The sequence below is a fragment of the Ranitomeya variabilis genome, chromosome 6, assembly GCF_051348905.1.
Source record: "Ranitomeya variabilis isolate aRanVar5 chromosome 6, aRanVar5.hap1, whole genome shotgun sequence".
Taxonomy (NCBI): domain Eukaryota; kingdom Metazoa; phylum Chordata; class Amphibia; order Anura; family Dendrobatidae; genus Ranitomeya; species Ranitomeya variabilis.
In genome coordinates, this window is record NC_135237.1 from 528,079,054 (window position 1) to 528,092,654 (window position 13,601).

The window sequence follows — 13,601 nt, forward strand, 5'->3', positions numbered from 1 at the left end:
GGTTGGAGATTCGTTGCTGGTGGTGTATTTTCCTTTGTCTTATTTACTCCTTCCTATATTTGTATTTATTTTGCCCTGCACATTTATAGTGTATTCCTGAGTGACTGCGGCATGGTGTATATTTTCCTTTATCCTTGTCTGTGCTAACTGTGGGTATTGAAGAATAACATCTTCACTGGGTGGTGGGCGGAGGTTTCAGCCTAGGGCTGAGCTCAGGAGACAGGGTGAGGTTTGAGGCCTGGACATGCACACCTTCGGTGTAAACTTCAGGTACAGGGTCAGTCAGGATTTCCCTAGTCTGAGGGAAACTGCAGGGGCCTGGGTTATTAGCTCTCGCTCACCTAGTCTCTCCCTGACATTATAATCGGCCCAACAACACAAAAAAAAAAAAAGGGGGTTCTTTTTTTGTGTTTTGTCATGGATCCCATGACTTCCATAACCCGCCACTTGGAGGCGCTGTCCCTACAGGTCACAGAGTTAAGGGGGGCAGTACAGCAACAGGGACTAGCAGTGTCTAATGTGCAAGCTGGAGCGACAGGAAGAGTTGCTGAGCCTAAATTTCCTTTGCCTGAAAAATTTGCTGGGGAACATAGTAAATTTGTTTCTTTTCGTGAAGCTTGCAAACTATATTTCCATATGCGCCCGATATCTTTAGGTAATGAGGATCAGCGTGTGGGCCTGGTATTGTCATTGTTGAGTGGGGATCCCCAAGCATGGGCGTTTTCTTTGCCATCTGATTCTGCTGCATTTGACTCTGTGGAGAGTTTTATTTTCTGTCTTGGGAAAATCTACGATGAACCTGACAAAATGGCTCTAGCAGAATCTAAGATACGCTCTATTCGCCAGGGGGAGCGAGTTGCAGAGGATTACTGTTCTGAATTTCGTCACTGGGCGATCGATACACAATGGAATGATCCAGCATTGCGGAGTCAGTTTATACATGGGATTTCTGGAAGGGTTAAAAAAGCCCTTCTGATGTATGAGACTCCTGCTTCTCTAGATTCCACCATGAGTCTGGTTGTCCGCATTGATCACCATTTGCGTCAGGGGGAGCATTTGACACCGCCTATGGGAGAGGGTTTAGGTTCACGTGAGGTTGCTGCAGGTGAGCCCACGGAGCCTATGCAAATCGCAGGGGTGTCACATGTGAAGCGCCCAGTCCCTGAGCTCAGGAAGCAGGGAGCCTGTTTTTACTGTGGTAAAACGAATCATTTTATTAACATCTGTCCTCTGCTGCCTAAGACAAACGCAACAGTGGAAAACTTCTAAGCTCAGAGGGTGTGGAGGAGACCAGTCTGAGCTTATTTATATCCTCCATGGTGGTTTCTCAGTGCATGCTCCCTGCTATGGTTTTTGTTGCTGGCAGTGAGCTGCCAATTACTGTTTTTGTGGATAGTGGTTCAGCCACAAATCTCATTGATGAGGAGTTTGCGCGCACAGCAGGTTTTAGGATTGAAAAACTGTCTCATCCTATCCGCGTGGTCACCATCAATGCTGCTCCTCTCTCTCAGGGGGAGATTACTGAATTTGTGGCTGAGATGAAACTCCACATTGGAGTTCTACATTCCGAGCGGGTTACATGTAAGGTGCTCAGGAATCTTCCTGCTCAGGTGGTTTTGGGTTTTCCTTGGTTGTCTATGCACAACCCGGTAATTGACTGGAAAACTCAGGACTAGTGTTGAGCATTCCGATACCGCAAGTATCGGGTATTGGCCGATACTTGCGGGTATCGGAATTCCGATACCGAGATCCGATACTTTTATGGTATCGGGTATCGGTATCGAAACAACATTAATGTGTAAAATAAAGAATTAAAATAAAAAATATTGCTATACTCACCTCTCCGACGCAGCCTGGACCTCACCGAGGGAACTGGCAGCGTTCTTTGCTTAAAATGCGCGCGTTTCCTGCCTCCCGTGACGTCACGGCTTGTGATTGGTTGCGTGCCACCCATGTGACCGCGACGCGACCAATCACAGCAAGCCGTGACGTAATTTTCAGGTCCTGAGTGCCTAATTCTAGGCATTCAGGATTTGAAAATTACGTTACGGCTTGTGATTGGTTGCGTGCCGCCCATGTGACCAATCACAAGCCGTGACGTCACGGGAGGAAGGAAACGCGCGCATTTTAAAATTACGTCACGGCTTGTGATTGGTTGCGTGCCGCCCATGTGACCGCGACGCGACCAATCACAGCAAGCCGTGACGTAATTTTCAGGTCCTGAATGCAGAATTAGGCATTCAGGACCTGAAATTACGTCACGGCTTGCTGTGATTGGTTGCGTCGCGGTCACATGGGCGGCACGCAACCAATCACAAGCCATGACGTCACAGGAGGCAGGAAACGCGCGCATTTTAAGCAAAGAACACTGCCGGTTCCCTCGGTGAGGTCCAGGCTGCGTCGGAGAGGTGAGAATAGCAATATTTTTTATTTTAATTCTTTATTTTACACATTAATATGGATCCCAGGGCCTGAAGGAGAGTTTCCTCTCCTTCAGACCCTGGGAACCATCAGGGATACCGTCCGATACTTGAGTCCCATTGACTTGTATTGGTATCGGGTATCGGTATCGGATTAGATCGATACTTTGCCGGTATCGGCCGATACTTTCTGATACCGATACTTTCAAGTATCGGACGGTATCGCTCAACACTACTCAGGACATAATTCGGTGGAGCGAGTTCTGCCAGGAGATTTGCCTGGCCACATGTGTGGCTGCAGTGACTTCAAGCGTTCCGGAGTCACTTCAGGATTTTGTGGATGTGTTCTCTGAGAAGGGTTGTTCAGTGTTGCCGCCACATCGTCCTTATGACTGTTCTATCAGGTTTAAACCAGGGGCCAAATTGCCTAAAGCAAGGATGTTTAACATCTCCAGTCCGGAGAGACAAGCGTTAAAAAATTACATTGCTGAAAGCTTGAGCAAAGGGCACATCAGGCCGTCATCCTCGTCGGTGGCAGCAGGGTTCTTCTTCGTGAAGAAGAAAGATGGCGGATTATGCCCGTGTTTGGATTTCAGGGAGTTGAACCAGATTACAGTTCGTGATCCATACCCCATGCCTCTGATACCAGATTTGTTCAACCAGGTGGCAGGTGCTAAGTGATTTACCAAGCTTGACCTCAGGGGTCGTACAACCTCATAAGAGTCCGTCAAGGTGATGAGTGGAAGACGGCTCTTAATACCCCTGAGGGTCATTTTGAAAATTTGGTGATGCCATTTGGGTTGACTAACGCACCTGCAGTGTTCCAACATTTCATCAATGATGTGTTCTCGCATGTTTTGGGGAAATTCGTTATCGTGTACCTAGATGACATTCTCATATATTCTTGCGACCGTGATACTCATTTAGATCATGTCAGGCAGGTGTTACAGCTTCTCAGAGAAAATAAGCTGTATGCTAAACTTGAAAAATGTGTATTTTCTGTTCAAGAGTTGCCTTTCTTGGGTTATATTGTGTCTGCTTCTGGTTTTAAAATGGACGCCGCTAAGGTGCAGGCGGTGCTGCATTGGGAACATCCTGATAACCTGAAAGCACTTCAGCGGTTCCTTGGGTTTTCTAACTACTATAGGAAATTTATCAAGGATTTTTCCATCATTGCTAAACCGCTAACTGACATGACTAAAAAGGGTACCAATTTCTCCGTTTGGCCTGAGGCTGCTGTGCGCGCATTTGAATTTCTTAAGAACAGTTTTGTTTCAGCCCCCATTCTTATGCAGCCAGACGTATCAAAACCTTTTGTTGTGGAAGTCGATGCATCTGAGTTAGGTGTGGGGGTGGTACTATCTCAAGGCTCATCTTTGGTTTACGTCCATGTGCCTATTTCTCCAAGAAACTGTCGTCCGCCGAACGTAACTACGATATCGGCAACAGGGAGTTGTTGGCAATTAAGTTGGCCTTTGAGGAATGGCGACACTTCTTGGAGGGGTCGGTACATCAGGTAACTGTTATTACTGATCATAAGAATCTGCTGTATTTGGAGTCTGCCAAGCGTCTGTCCCCCAGGCAGGCTCGCTGGGCATTGTTTTTCACGCGGTTCAATTTTGTGGTCACTTACAGACCGGGGTCTAAAAACACTAAGGCGGATGCTCTGTCCAGGTGTTTTCCGGGGGGAGAACCTCGGGAAGATCCAGCACCAATCCTCCAAAAGGGTGTTGTGGTTTCGGCTCTCATTACCGAGGTTGAGACTGAGATTGCCGAGGCTCAGGAGGAGGTACCATCTGAGCTTCCCATCAACAAATCTTTTGTACCGCTTCATCTCCGCCTAAAGGTTTTGGTGGAGCATCATGATGCTGTCCTGGCTGGTCACCCAGGGGTTAGAGGTACCTTGGAGTTGGTGTCACATCAGTTTTGGTGGCCCAAGATCCGACAGGACGTGGTCTCATACGTGTCAGCTTGTACCACGTGCACTAGGGCTAAGACGCCCGTCCTGTTGGCACACTACTTCTTCTTGAGGTACCTAGTAAGCCATGGACGGAAATCTCCATGGATTTCATCACTGATTTGCCCTCATCAGCTGGAAACACGGTCATCTTGGTGATTGTTGATCGGTTTTCTATAATGTCGCACTTTGTGTCTTTGCCTGCGTTGCCTAACGCTAAGACTCTGGCCCAAGTATTTGTGCAGGAGGTGGTCAGACTTCATGGGGTTCCGTCTGACATCGTGTCTGATAGGGGATCTCAGTTTGTGGCAAAATTTTGGAGAGCGTTTTGCTCACGGCTGGGAATCAAGTTATCTCATTCTTCGACGTTTCATCCTCAGTCAAATGGTCAGACTGAGCGTATGAACCAAAATTTGGAACAGTACTTACGCTGCTTTGTCTCTGATAACCAGGAGGAGTGGTCTACCATTCTTCCTTTGGCTGAGTTTGCCATCAATAATCACTGCCAGGAGTCGTCTGGGGAGTATCCGTTTTTTTGTGTTTACGGGCTACATCCTCAATTTTGTACCTTGAGTCAGAGGGGCTCTTCCGGCGTTCTGGAGGAGGACCAGTTAGGAACACAATTGTCATCAGTATGGAGGAGAGTTAAACAGCGCCTGTTGAGTGCGGGTGCTAGGTACTAACATGTGGCTGACAGTAGGCGTGTGCCAGGTCTGGACCTGAGTGTGGATGACTGGGTGTGGTTAGCCACAAAAAACATAAGACTCAAAATACCATCCCTTAAATTGGGTCCACGGTTTATTGGTCCATTTAGGGTCACCGCCGTCATTAACCCAGTAGCGTACCGATTGGAGCTCCCTATGGTGTATAAGATACACAACGTGTTCCACAGGTCTCTTCTAAAGAAGGTGGTGGATTCTGTGGACATGGCACCTATGCCACCTCCAGTCTTGGTGGATGGTAATTTGGAGTTTGAAGTCTCCAAGGTGGTTGACTCTCGTGTACTGCATCGCACTTTACAGTACTTGGTACATTGGCGTGGTTATGGGCCTGAGGAGAGGTCCTGGGTACCAGCCTTGGACATTCATGCTGACCGGCTGGTCAGGTTGTTTCACCGCCGTCATCCGGACAAGCCGGGTCCTATTAGCCGTGAGGGCCCTGGAGTCCCTCGTAGAAGGTGGGGTACTGTCGTGTTGGACGCTGTTCAGACCACGTCGTCCGACAGACAGCGATAATTCTGCTTTTGACCACTATTTGCTCATTGGCGTCTGCTAGATTTTATCTAGCTGTTCCGGGGTTAATTTACCTAATCCTTGGATTGGAAGCTGGGCCATGCCCACTGCCTTTAAATAGTTCTCCTGATCTTTGGGCATCACCGATTATAGCTTCTGTCTTGAGCGTTGTTATCTCGGTCTGGTGAGGAGAGCTGGTGGTTGGAGATTCGTTGCTGGTGGTGTATTTTCCTTTGTCTTATTTACTCCTTCCTATATTTATATTTATTTTGCCCTGCACATTTATAGTGTATTCCTGAGTGACTGCGGCGTGGTGTATATTTTCCTTTATCCTTGTCTGTGCTAACTGTGGGTATTGGGGAATAACATCTTCACTGGGTGGTGGGCGGAGGTTTCAGCCTAGGGCTGAGCTCAGGAGACAGGGTGAGGTTCGAGGCCTGGACATGCACACCTTCGGTGTAAACTTCAGGTACAGGGTCAGTCAGGATTTCCCTAGTCTGAGGGAAACTGCAGGGGCCTGGGTTATTAGCTCTCGCTCACCTAGTCTCTCCCTGACAGTATATATATATATATATATATATATATATATATATATATATACATACAGTGGGGAAAAACATATTTAGTCAGTCACCAATTGTGCAAGCTCTCCCACTTAGAAAGATGAGCGAGGCATGTAATTGACATCATAGGTAGACCACAACTATGAGAGTCAAAATGAGAAAACAAATCTAGAAAATCACCTTGTCTGATTTGGCAAGATTTATTTTGTAAATTATGGTGCAAAATAAGTATTTGGTCACCTAAAAACATGCAAGATTTCTGGTTCTCACAGACCTGTAACTTCTTCTTTAAGAGTCTCCTCTGTCCTCCACTCATTACCTGTAGTAATAGCATGTGTTTGAACTTGTTATCAGTATAAATGACACCTGTCCACAACCTCAAACAGTCACACTCCAAACTCCACTATGGTGAAGACCAAAGAGCTGTCAAAGAACACCAGAAACAAAATTGTAGCCCTGCACCTGGCTGGGAAGATTGAATCTGCAATATGCAAGCAGCTTGGTGTGATGAAATCAACTGTGGTGGCAATAATAAAAAAATGGAAGACATACAAGACCACTGATAATCTCCCTCGATCTGGGGCTCCACGCAAGATCTCACCCTGTGGGGTCAAAATGATCACAAGAACGGTGAGCAAAAATCCCAGAACCACACAGGGGGACCTAGTGAATGACCTGCATAGAGCTGGGACCACCGTAACAAAGGCTACCATCAGTAACACACTACGCCGCCAGGGACTCAGCACCTGCAGTGCCAGACGATTCCCCCTGTTTAAGCCAGTACAAGTTCGGGCCCGTCTGAAGTTTGCTAGAGAGCATTTGGATTATCCTGAAAAGTATTGGGAGAATGTCATATAGTCTGATGAAACCAAAGTAGAACTGTTTTGGTAGAAGCAAAACTTGTCATAGAAAACCTTCAGAAGGAGTTGAAAGTCCGTGTTGCCAAGTGACAGGTCCAAAACATAACTGCTGCAGAGGAGATCTGCATGGAGGAATGGGCCAATATACCACTTACAGTGTGTGCCAACCTTGTCAAGACTTACAGAAAACATTTGACCTTTGTCATTGCCAACAAAGGAAATGTAACAAAATATTGAGATAAACTTTTGTTAATGACCAAATGCTTGTTTTCCACCATAATTTTCAAAATAAATCTTGCCAAAGCAAACAAGGTGATTTTCTGGATTTGTTTTATTTTTTTTTTCATTTTGACTCTCATAGTTGTGGTCTACCTATGATCTCAATTACAGGCCTCTCTCATCTTTTTAAGTGGGAGAACTTGCACAATTGGTGGCTGACTAAATACTTTTTTCCCAACAGTATATATATATACATATACTGTATATATATATAAAATAAATATATATATATATATATATATATATATATATATATATATATATATGCTGTATATATATATATACTGTATATGCACATATTTATATATTGTTAGGTGGCTGCCGGATGTGGATGGGAGATATGTTTCACCACAGAGGTGTGTGTACTCCCTCATGTAAACCTCAAGTAATGCTGTAGTAAACATAGTACTAAGATGGGTTAATCAGCCTTGACAGAGATGGGTTTAATATGAGCAGTGAAGAGTCGGGTGGGACGGCCACTTACCATATCTCCACCCCTAGGTGTGGTTCACATTTGTACATGTTTGTCTCATACATAGTCTGGGTGTGGAGGTGTGCAGACCTCCAGGATTGTATACCTTTTCCAAAGGACTAAGAAGCTGGACTCTCACCCGAGCAGGTGAACCTGCACTACGGACTTTTTACTTTATGTTTAACTTTGAGCCGGACAAGGGCTGTATTTAAGTTTTCCTGTGTTGCACTTTACAAGGAGTGAAATAAACCAGCCCTACTTTAAAATATAAAAGATTGCTGTGATACCACATCCCGCTCACAAGTGAGTAGCATTGTTATAATATATACTGTATACATGTTTTTATTGTTTTGTCAATATACATGGTACTTACTTTCATAATGTATCTTAAATCCATTATTAGATCGACTGTCGTCTGTAGTGAAGAGAAGGTAAAGGTAATTCAAGCTACTGAATAGAAATTGTGGGACTTGGGTGCCATTAAAAGATCCCACAAGCGGTGATAACAAGTTCGGTCCATCATGTACTTCCAACACGTCATAATTAAGTTCAGTTTGAAATCTATAGAGGGTAATTAAAAAAGTGATAATATAGTAATTTAATTTCATTGGTCTTTTTTTTACCTAACAAATTATTTTTCTTTTGATCACAGAGCACATTGAGAATTATTATTATTATTATTATTTATTGTTAAAGCGCCATTTATTCCATGGCGCTTTACAAGTGAGGAGGGGTATACATAATAAAAACAAGTACAATAATCTTGAACAATACAAGTCATAACTGGTACAGTAGGAGAGAGGACCCTGCCCGCGAAGGCTCACAATCTACAAGGGATGGGTGAGGATACAGTAGGTGAGGGTAGAGCTGTTCGTGCAGTGGTTTGGTCAATCGGTGATTACTGCAGGTTGTAGGTTTGCCGGAAGAGGTAGGTCTTCAGGTTCTTTTTGAAGGTTTCGATGGTAGGTGAGAGTCTGATATGCTGTGGTAGAGAGGTCCAGAGTAGGTGTGATGCGAGAGAGAAATCTTGTATGTGATTGTGGGAAGAGGAGATAAGAGGGGAGTAGAGAAGGAGATCTTGTGAGGATCGGAGGTTGCGTGTAGGAAAGTACCGGGAGATGAGGTCACAGATGTAAGGAGGAGACAGGTTGTGGATGGCTTTGTACGTCATGGTTAGGGTTTTGTACTGGAGTCTCTGGGCAATGGGGAGCCAGTGAAGGGATTGACAGAGGGGAGAGGCCGGAGAATAGCGGGGGGACAGGTGGATTAGTCGGGCAGCAGAATTTAGAATAGATTGGAGGGGTGCGAGAGTGTTTGAGGGGAGGCCACAGAGCAGGAGGTTGCAGTAGTCAAGGCGAGAGATGATGAGGGCATGGACTAGGGTTTTTGCAGATTCTTGGTTGAGGAATGAATGGATTCGTGCAATATTTTTGAGTTGAAGTCGGCAGGAAGTGGAAAGGGCTTGGATATGTGGTTTGAAGGAGAGATCAGCGTCAAGGATAATCCCGAGGCAGCGAGCTTGTGGGACTGGGGAGAGTGGGCAGCCATTTACTGTAATGGATAGGTTCGTTGGGGGGTCACGTGAGATGGGGGAAAGATGATGAATTCTGTTTTGTCCATGTTAAGTTTCAGAAATCTAGCGGAGAAGAAGGATGAAATAGTGGACAGACATTGAGGGATTCTGGTTAGTAGGGAGGTGATATCTGGTCCAGAGATGTAGATCTGTGTGTCATCAGCATAGAGGCGATCCTGAAAGCCATGAGATTCTATGAGCTGTCCCAGGCCAAAGGTGTAAATGCAGAAGAGCAGGGGCCCAAGGACTGAACCTTGTGGGACTCCGACAGAGAGGGGGCGAGGTGAGGAGGTGGTGTGTGAGTGGGAGACGCTGAATGTCCGGTCTGTTAGGTATGATGAGATCCAGGATAGGGCCAAGTCTGTGATGCCAAGGGATGAGAGGGTCTGTAATAATAGGGAATGGTCCACTGTGTCAAAGGCAGCCGACAGGTCGAGGAGGAGGAGAACAGAGTAGTGTCGCTTGCTCTTGGCGGTTAAGAGGTCATTGGTGACCTTAGTTAGCGCAGTTTCAGTGGAATGGTGTGACCGGAAGCCAGATTGTAAGCGGTCAAAGAGGGAGCAAGAAGAGAGATGGGAGGACAGTTCAAGGTAGACGTGTTGTTCCAGTAGTTTTGAGGCATAGGGAAGAAGTGATATAGGGCGATAGCTAGATACAGAGGATGGGTCAAGAGAGGGCTTTTTGAGGATAGGTGTGATGGAGGCATGTTTAAAGCTTGAGGGGAAAACACCAGTTGTTAGTGATAGGTTGAAGAGATGGGTTAGGGTTGGGATGAAGATTGTGGTGAGTGTTGTGATTTTGCTTTTTGCTCCCTCTAGTGGTCATTAGTGATTTGACTCTGGAGCTTCTGTCTTTTCCTATATCCTCACCTGGGCCGTTAGTTCAGGGGCGTTGCTATATAAGCTCCCTGGACCTTCAGTTCAATGCCTGGCATCGTTGAAATCAGAGCTAATCTGTTGTGCTCTTGTCCTATGATCCTGGTTCCTGTATTTCAAGCTAAGTCTGCTTCCTTGCTTTTTGCTTTTGTTTTGTTTGGTATTTTTGTCCAGCTTGTTCCTATCTGTATCCTGACCTTTGCTGGAAGCTCTAGGGGGCTGGTGTTCTCCCCCCGGACCGTTAGACGGTTCGGGGGTTCTTGAATCTCCAGCGTGGATTTTTATAGGGTTTTTGTTGACCAGATAAGTTATCTTGCTATATTCTGCTATTAGTAAGCTGGCCTCTCTTTGCTGAACCTGGTTCATTTCTGTGTTTGTCATTTCCTCTTACCTCACCGTTATTATTTGTGGGGGGCTTGTATCTTGCTTTGGGGTCCCTTTCTCTGGAGGCAAGAGAGGTCTTTGTTTTCTTCTCCTAGGGGTAGTTAGATTCTCCGGCTGGCGCGAGTCATCTAGCGATCACCGTAGGCATGATCCCCGGCTACTTCTAGTGTTGGCGTTAGGAGTAGCTATTTGGTCAACCCAGTTACCACAGCCCTATGAGCTGGATTTTTGAATCTCGCAGACTTACACATTCCTCTGAGACCCTGTCCACTGGGGTCATAACAGTATGCCAGGCCAGTATTAAATATGTAATGCATTGCAGAAGTGGGATTATAAGAAAGAAAATTTTTAGTTGTTTTTTTTTTCCCTCTCTCATTTTTTTTTTTTTCTTTTTCTTTTTCTTTTCCCCTTTACCTCAGAGTGGCTTAAGCTTGCTGCAGACATGAATGTCCAGACCTTGATTACAAGTGTGGACCAGCTTGCCGCTCGTGTGCAGGGTATACAAGATTATGTTACCAGAAATCCTAGGTCTGAACCCAAGATTCCGATTCCTGAACTGTTTTCAGGAGACCGATTTAAGTTTAGGAATTTCAGGAATAATTGTAAATTGTTTTTGTCCCTGAAACCTTGTTCGTCTGGAGACTCTGCTCAACAAGTAAAAATTGTAATTTCATTCTTACGGGGTGACCCTCAAGATTGGGCTTTTTCGTTGGCGCCAGGAGATCCGGCATTGGCTGATATTGATGCATTTTTTCTGGCGCTCGGTTTACTTTATGAGGAACCCAATCTTGAGATTCAGGCAGAGAAAGCCTTGCTGGCTATGTCTCAGGGCCAGGACGAGGCTGAGGTGTATTGCCCAAAATTTCGGAAATGGTCCGTGCTGACACATTGGAACGAGTGTGCACTGGCCGCTAATTTTAGAAATGGCCTTTCTGAGGCCATTAAGAATGTTATGGTGGGTTTTCCCATTCCCACAGGTCTGAATGATACCATGTCCCTGGCTATTCAAATTGACCGGCGGTTGCGGGAGCGCAAAACCGCAAATTCCCTCATGTTGTTGTCTGAACAGACACCTGATGTGATGCAATGTGATAGAAAAACCGCAAATTCCCTCATGGTGTTGTCTGAACGGACACCTGATTTGATGCAATGTGATAGAATCCTGACTAGAAATGAGAGGAAAATTCATAGACGCCGGAATGGTTTGTGCTACTACTGTGGTGATTCTACACATGTTATCTCAGCATGCTCTAAACGTATATCTAAGGTTGTTAGTCCTGTCACCGTTGGTAATTTGCATCCTAAGTTTATTCTGTCTGTAACTTTGATTTGCTCACTGTCATCTTATCCTGTCATGGCGTTTGTAGATTCAGGTGCTGCCCTGAGTCTTATGGATCTCTCATTTGCTAAGCGCTGTGGTTTTATTCTTGAACCATTAGAAAATCCTATCCCTCTTAGGGGTATTGATGCTACGCCATTAGCAGAAAATAAACCGCAGTATTGGACACAGGTTACCATGTGCATGACTCCTGAACACCGCGAGGTGATACGTTTTCTCGTTCTACATAAAATGCATGATTTGGTTGTTTTGGGGCTGCCATGGTTACAGACCCATAATCCAGTCCTTGACTGGAAGGCTATGTCAGTGTCTAGTTGGGGCTGTCGTGGTATTCATGAGGATTCCCTGCCTGTGTCTATTGCTTCTTCTACGCCTTCGGAAGTTCCGGAGTATTTGTCTGATTATCAGGATGTCTTTAGCGAGTCCAGGTCCAGTGCATTGCCTCCTCATAGGGAATGTGACTGTGCAATAGATTTGATTCCAGGCAGTAAATTTCCTAAGGGAAGACTGTTTAATCTGTCGATACCTGAACATACCGCTATGCGTTCATATATCAAGGAGTCTCTGGAGAAAGGACACATCCGTCCGTCTTCTTCCCCTCTTGGTGCGTGATTCTTTTTTGTGGCTAAAAAGGACGGATCTTTGAGGCCTTGTATTGACTATCGGCTTTTAAATAAGATCACTGACAAATTTCAGTATCCTTTGCCGCTGTTGTCTGACTTGTTTGCCCGGATTAAAGGTGCCAAGTGGTTTACCAAGATAGACCTTCGTGGTGCGTACAACCTTGTGCGCATTAAGCAAGGGGATGAATGGAAAACCGCATTCAATACGCCCGAAGGTCATTTTGAGTACTTGGTGATGCCTTTTGGGCTCTCTAATGCCCCTTCAGTTTTTCAGTCCTTTATGCATGACATTTTCCGGAACTATCTGGATAAATTTTTGATCGTTTATCTGGATGATATTCTGTTTTTTTCTGATAATTGGGACTCGCATGTGGAGCAGGTCAGGATGGTCTTTAAAATTTTGCGTGAAAATTCTTTGTTTGTCAAGGGCTCAAAGTGTCTTTTTGGTGTACAGAAGGTTCCCTTTTTGGGGTTAATTTTTTCCCCTTCTGCTGTGGAGATGGACCCAGTCAAGGTCCGAGCTATTCTTGATTGGACTCAGCCCTCGTCAGTTAAGAGTCTTCAGAAGTTCTTGGGTTTCGCTAACTTCTACCGTCGTTTTATCACTAACTTTTCTAGCATTGTGAAACCTTTGACGGATATGACCAAGAAGGGCTCCGATGTGGTTAATTGGGCTCCTGCTGCCGTGGAGGCTTTCCAGGAGTTGAAACGTCGGTTTACTTCGGCTCCTGTTTTGTGCCAGCCTGATGTCTCGCTTCCCTTTCAGGTTGAGGTGGATGCTTCAGAGATTGGAGCAGGGGCCGTTTTGTCGCAGAGAGGCCCTGGTTGCTCTGTTATGAGACCTTGCGCCTTTTTCTCTAGGAAGTTTTCGCCTGCGGAGCGAAATTATGATGTGGGCAATCGGGAGTTGTTGGCCATGAAATGGGCATTTGAGGAGTGGCGTCATTGGCTCGAGGGTGCTAAGCATCGTGTGGTCTTGACTGATCACAAAAATCTGATGTATCTCGAGTCTGCTAAACGCCTG

General features: G+C 45.5%; 1 protein-coding gene across 7 annotated transcripts in view; it reads right to left on the minus strand.

The window, feature by feature from the left end:
* Window positions 1-13,601, minus strand: part of CSMD3 (CUB and Sushi multiple domains 3) — a 1,888,113-nt gene that overhangs the window by 756,187 nt on the left and 1,118,325 nt on the right. For all 7 annotated transcript variants that reach the window (XM_077271102.1, XM_077271099.1, XM_077271098.1 and 4 more), the window contains one exon: window positions 8,157-8,344. In XM_077271102.1, coding sequence (XP_077127217.1) covers window positions 8,157-8,344 — 188 coding nt within the window. The remainder of the gene's footprint in view (window positions 1-8,156; window positions 8,345-13,601) is intronic.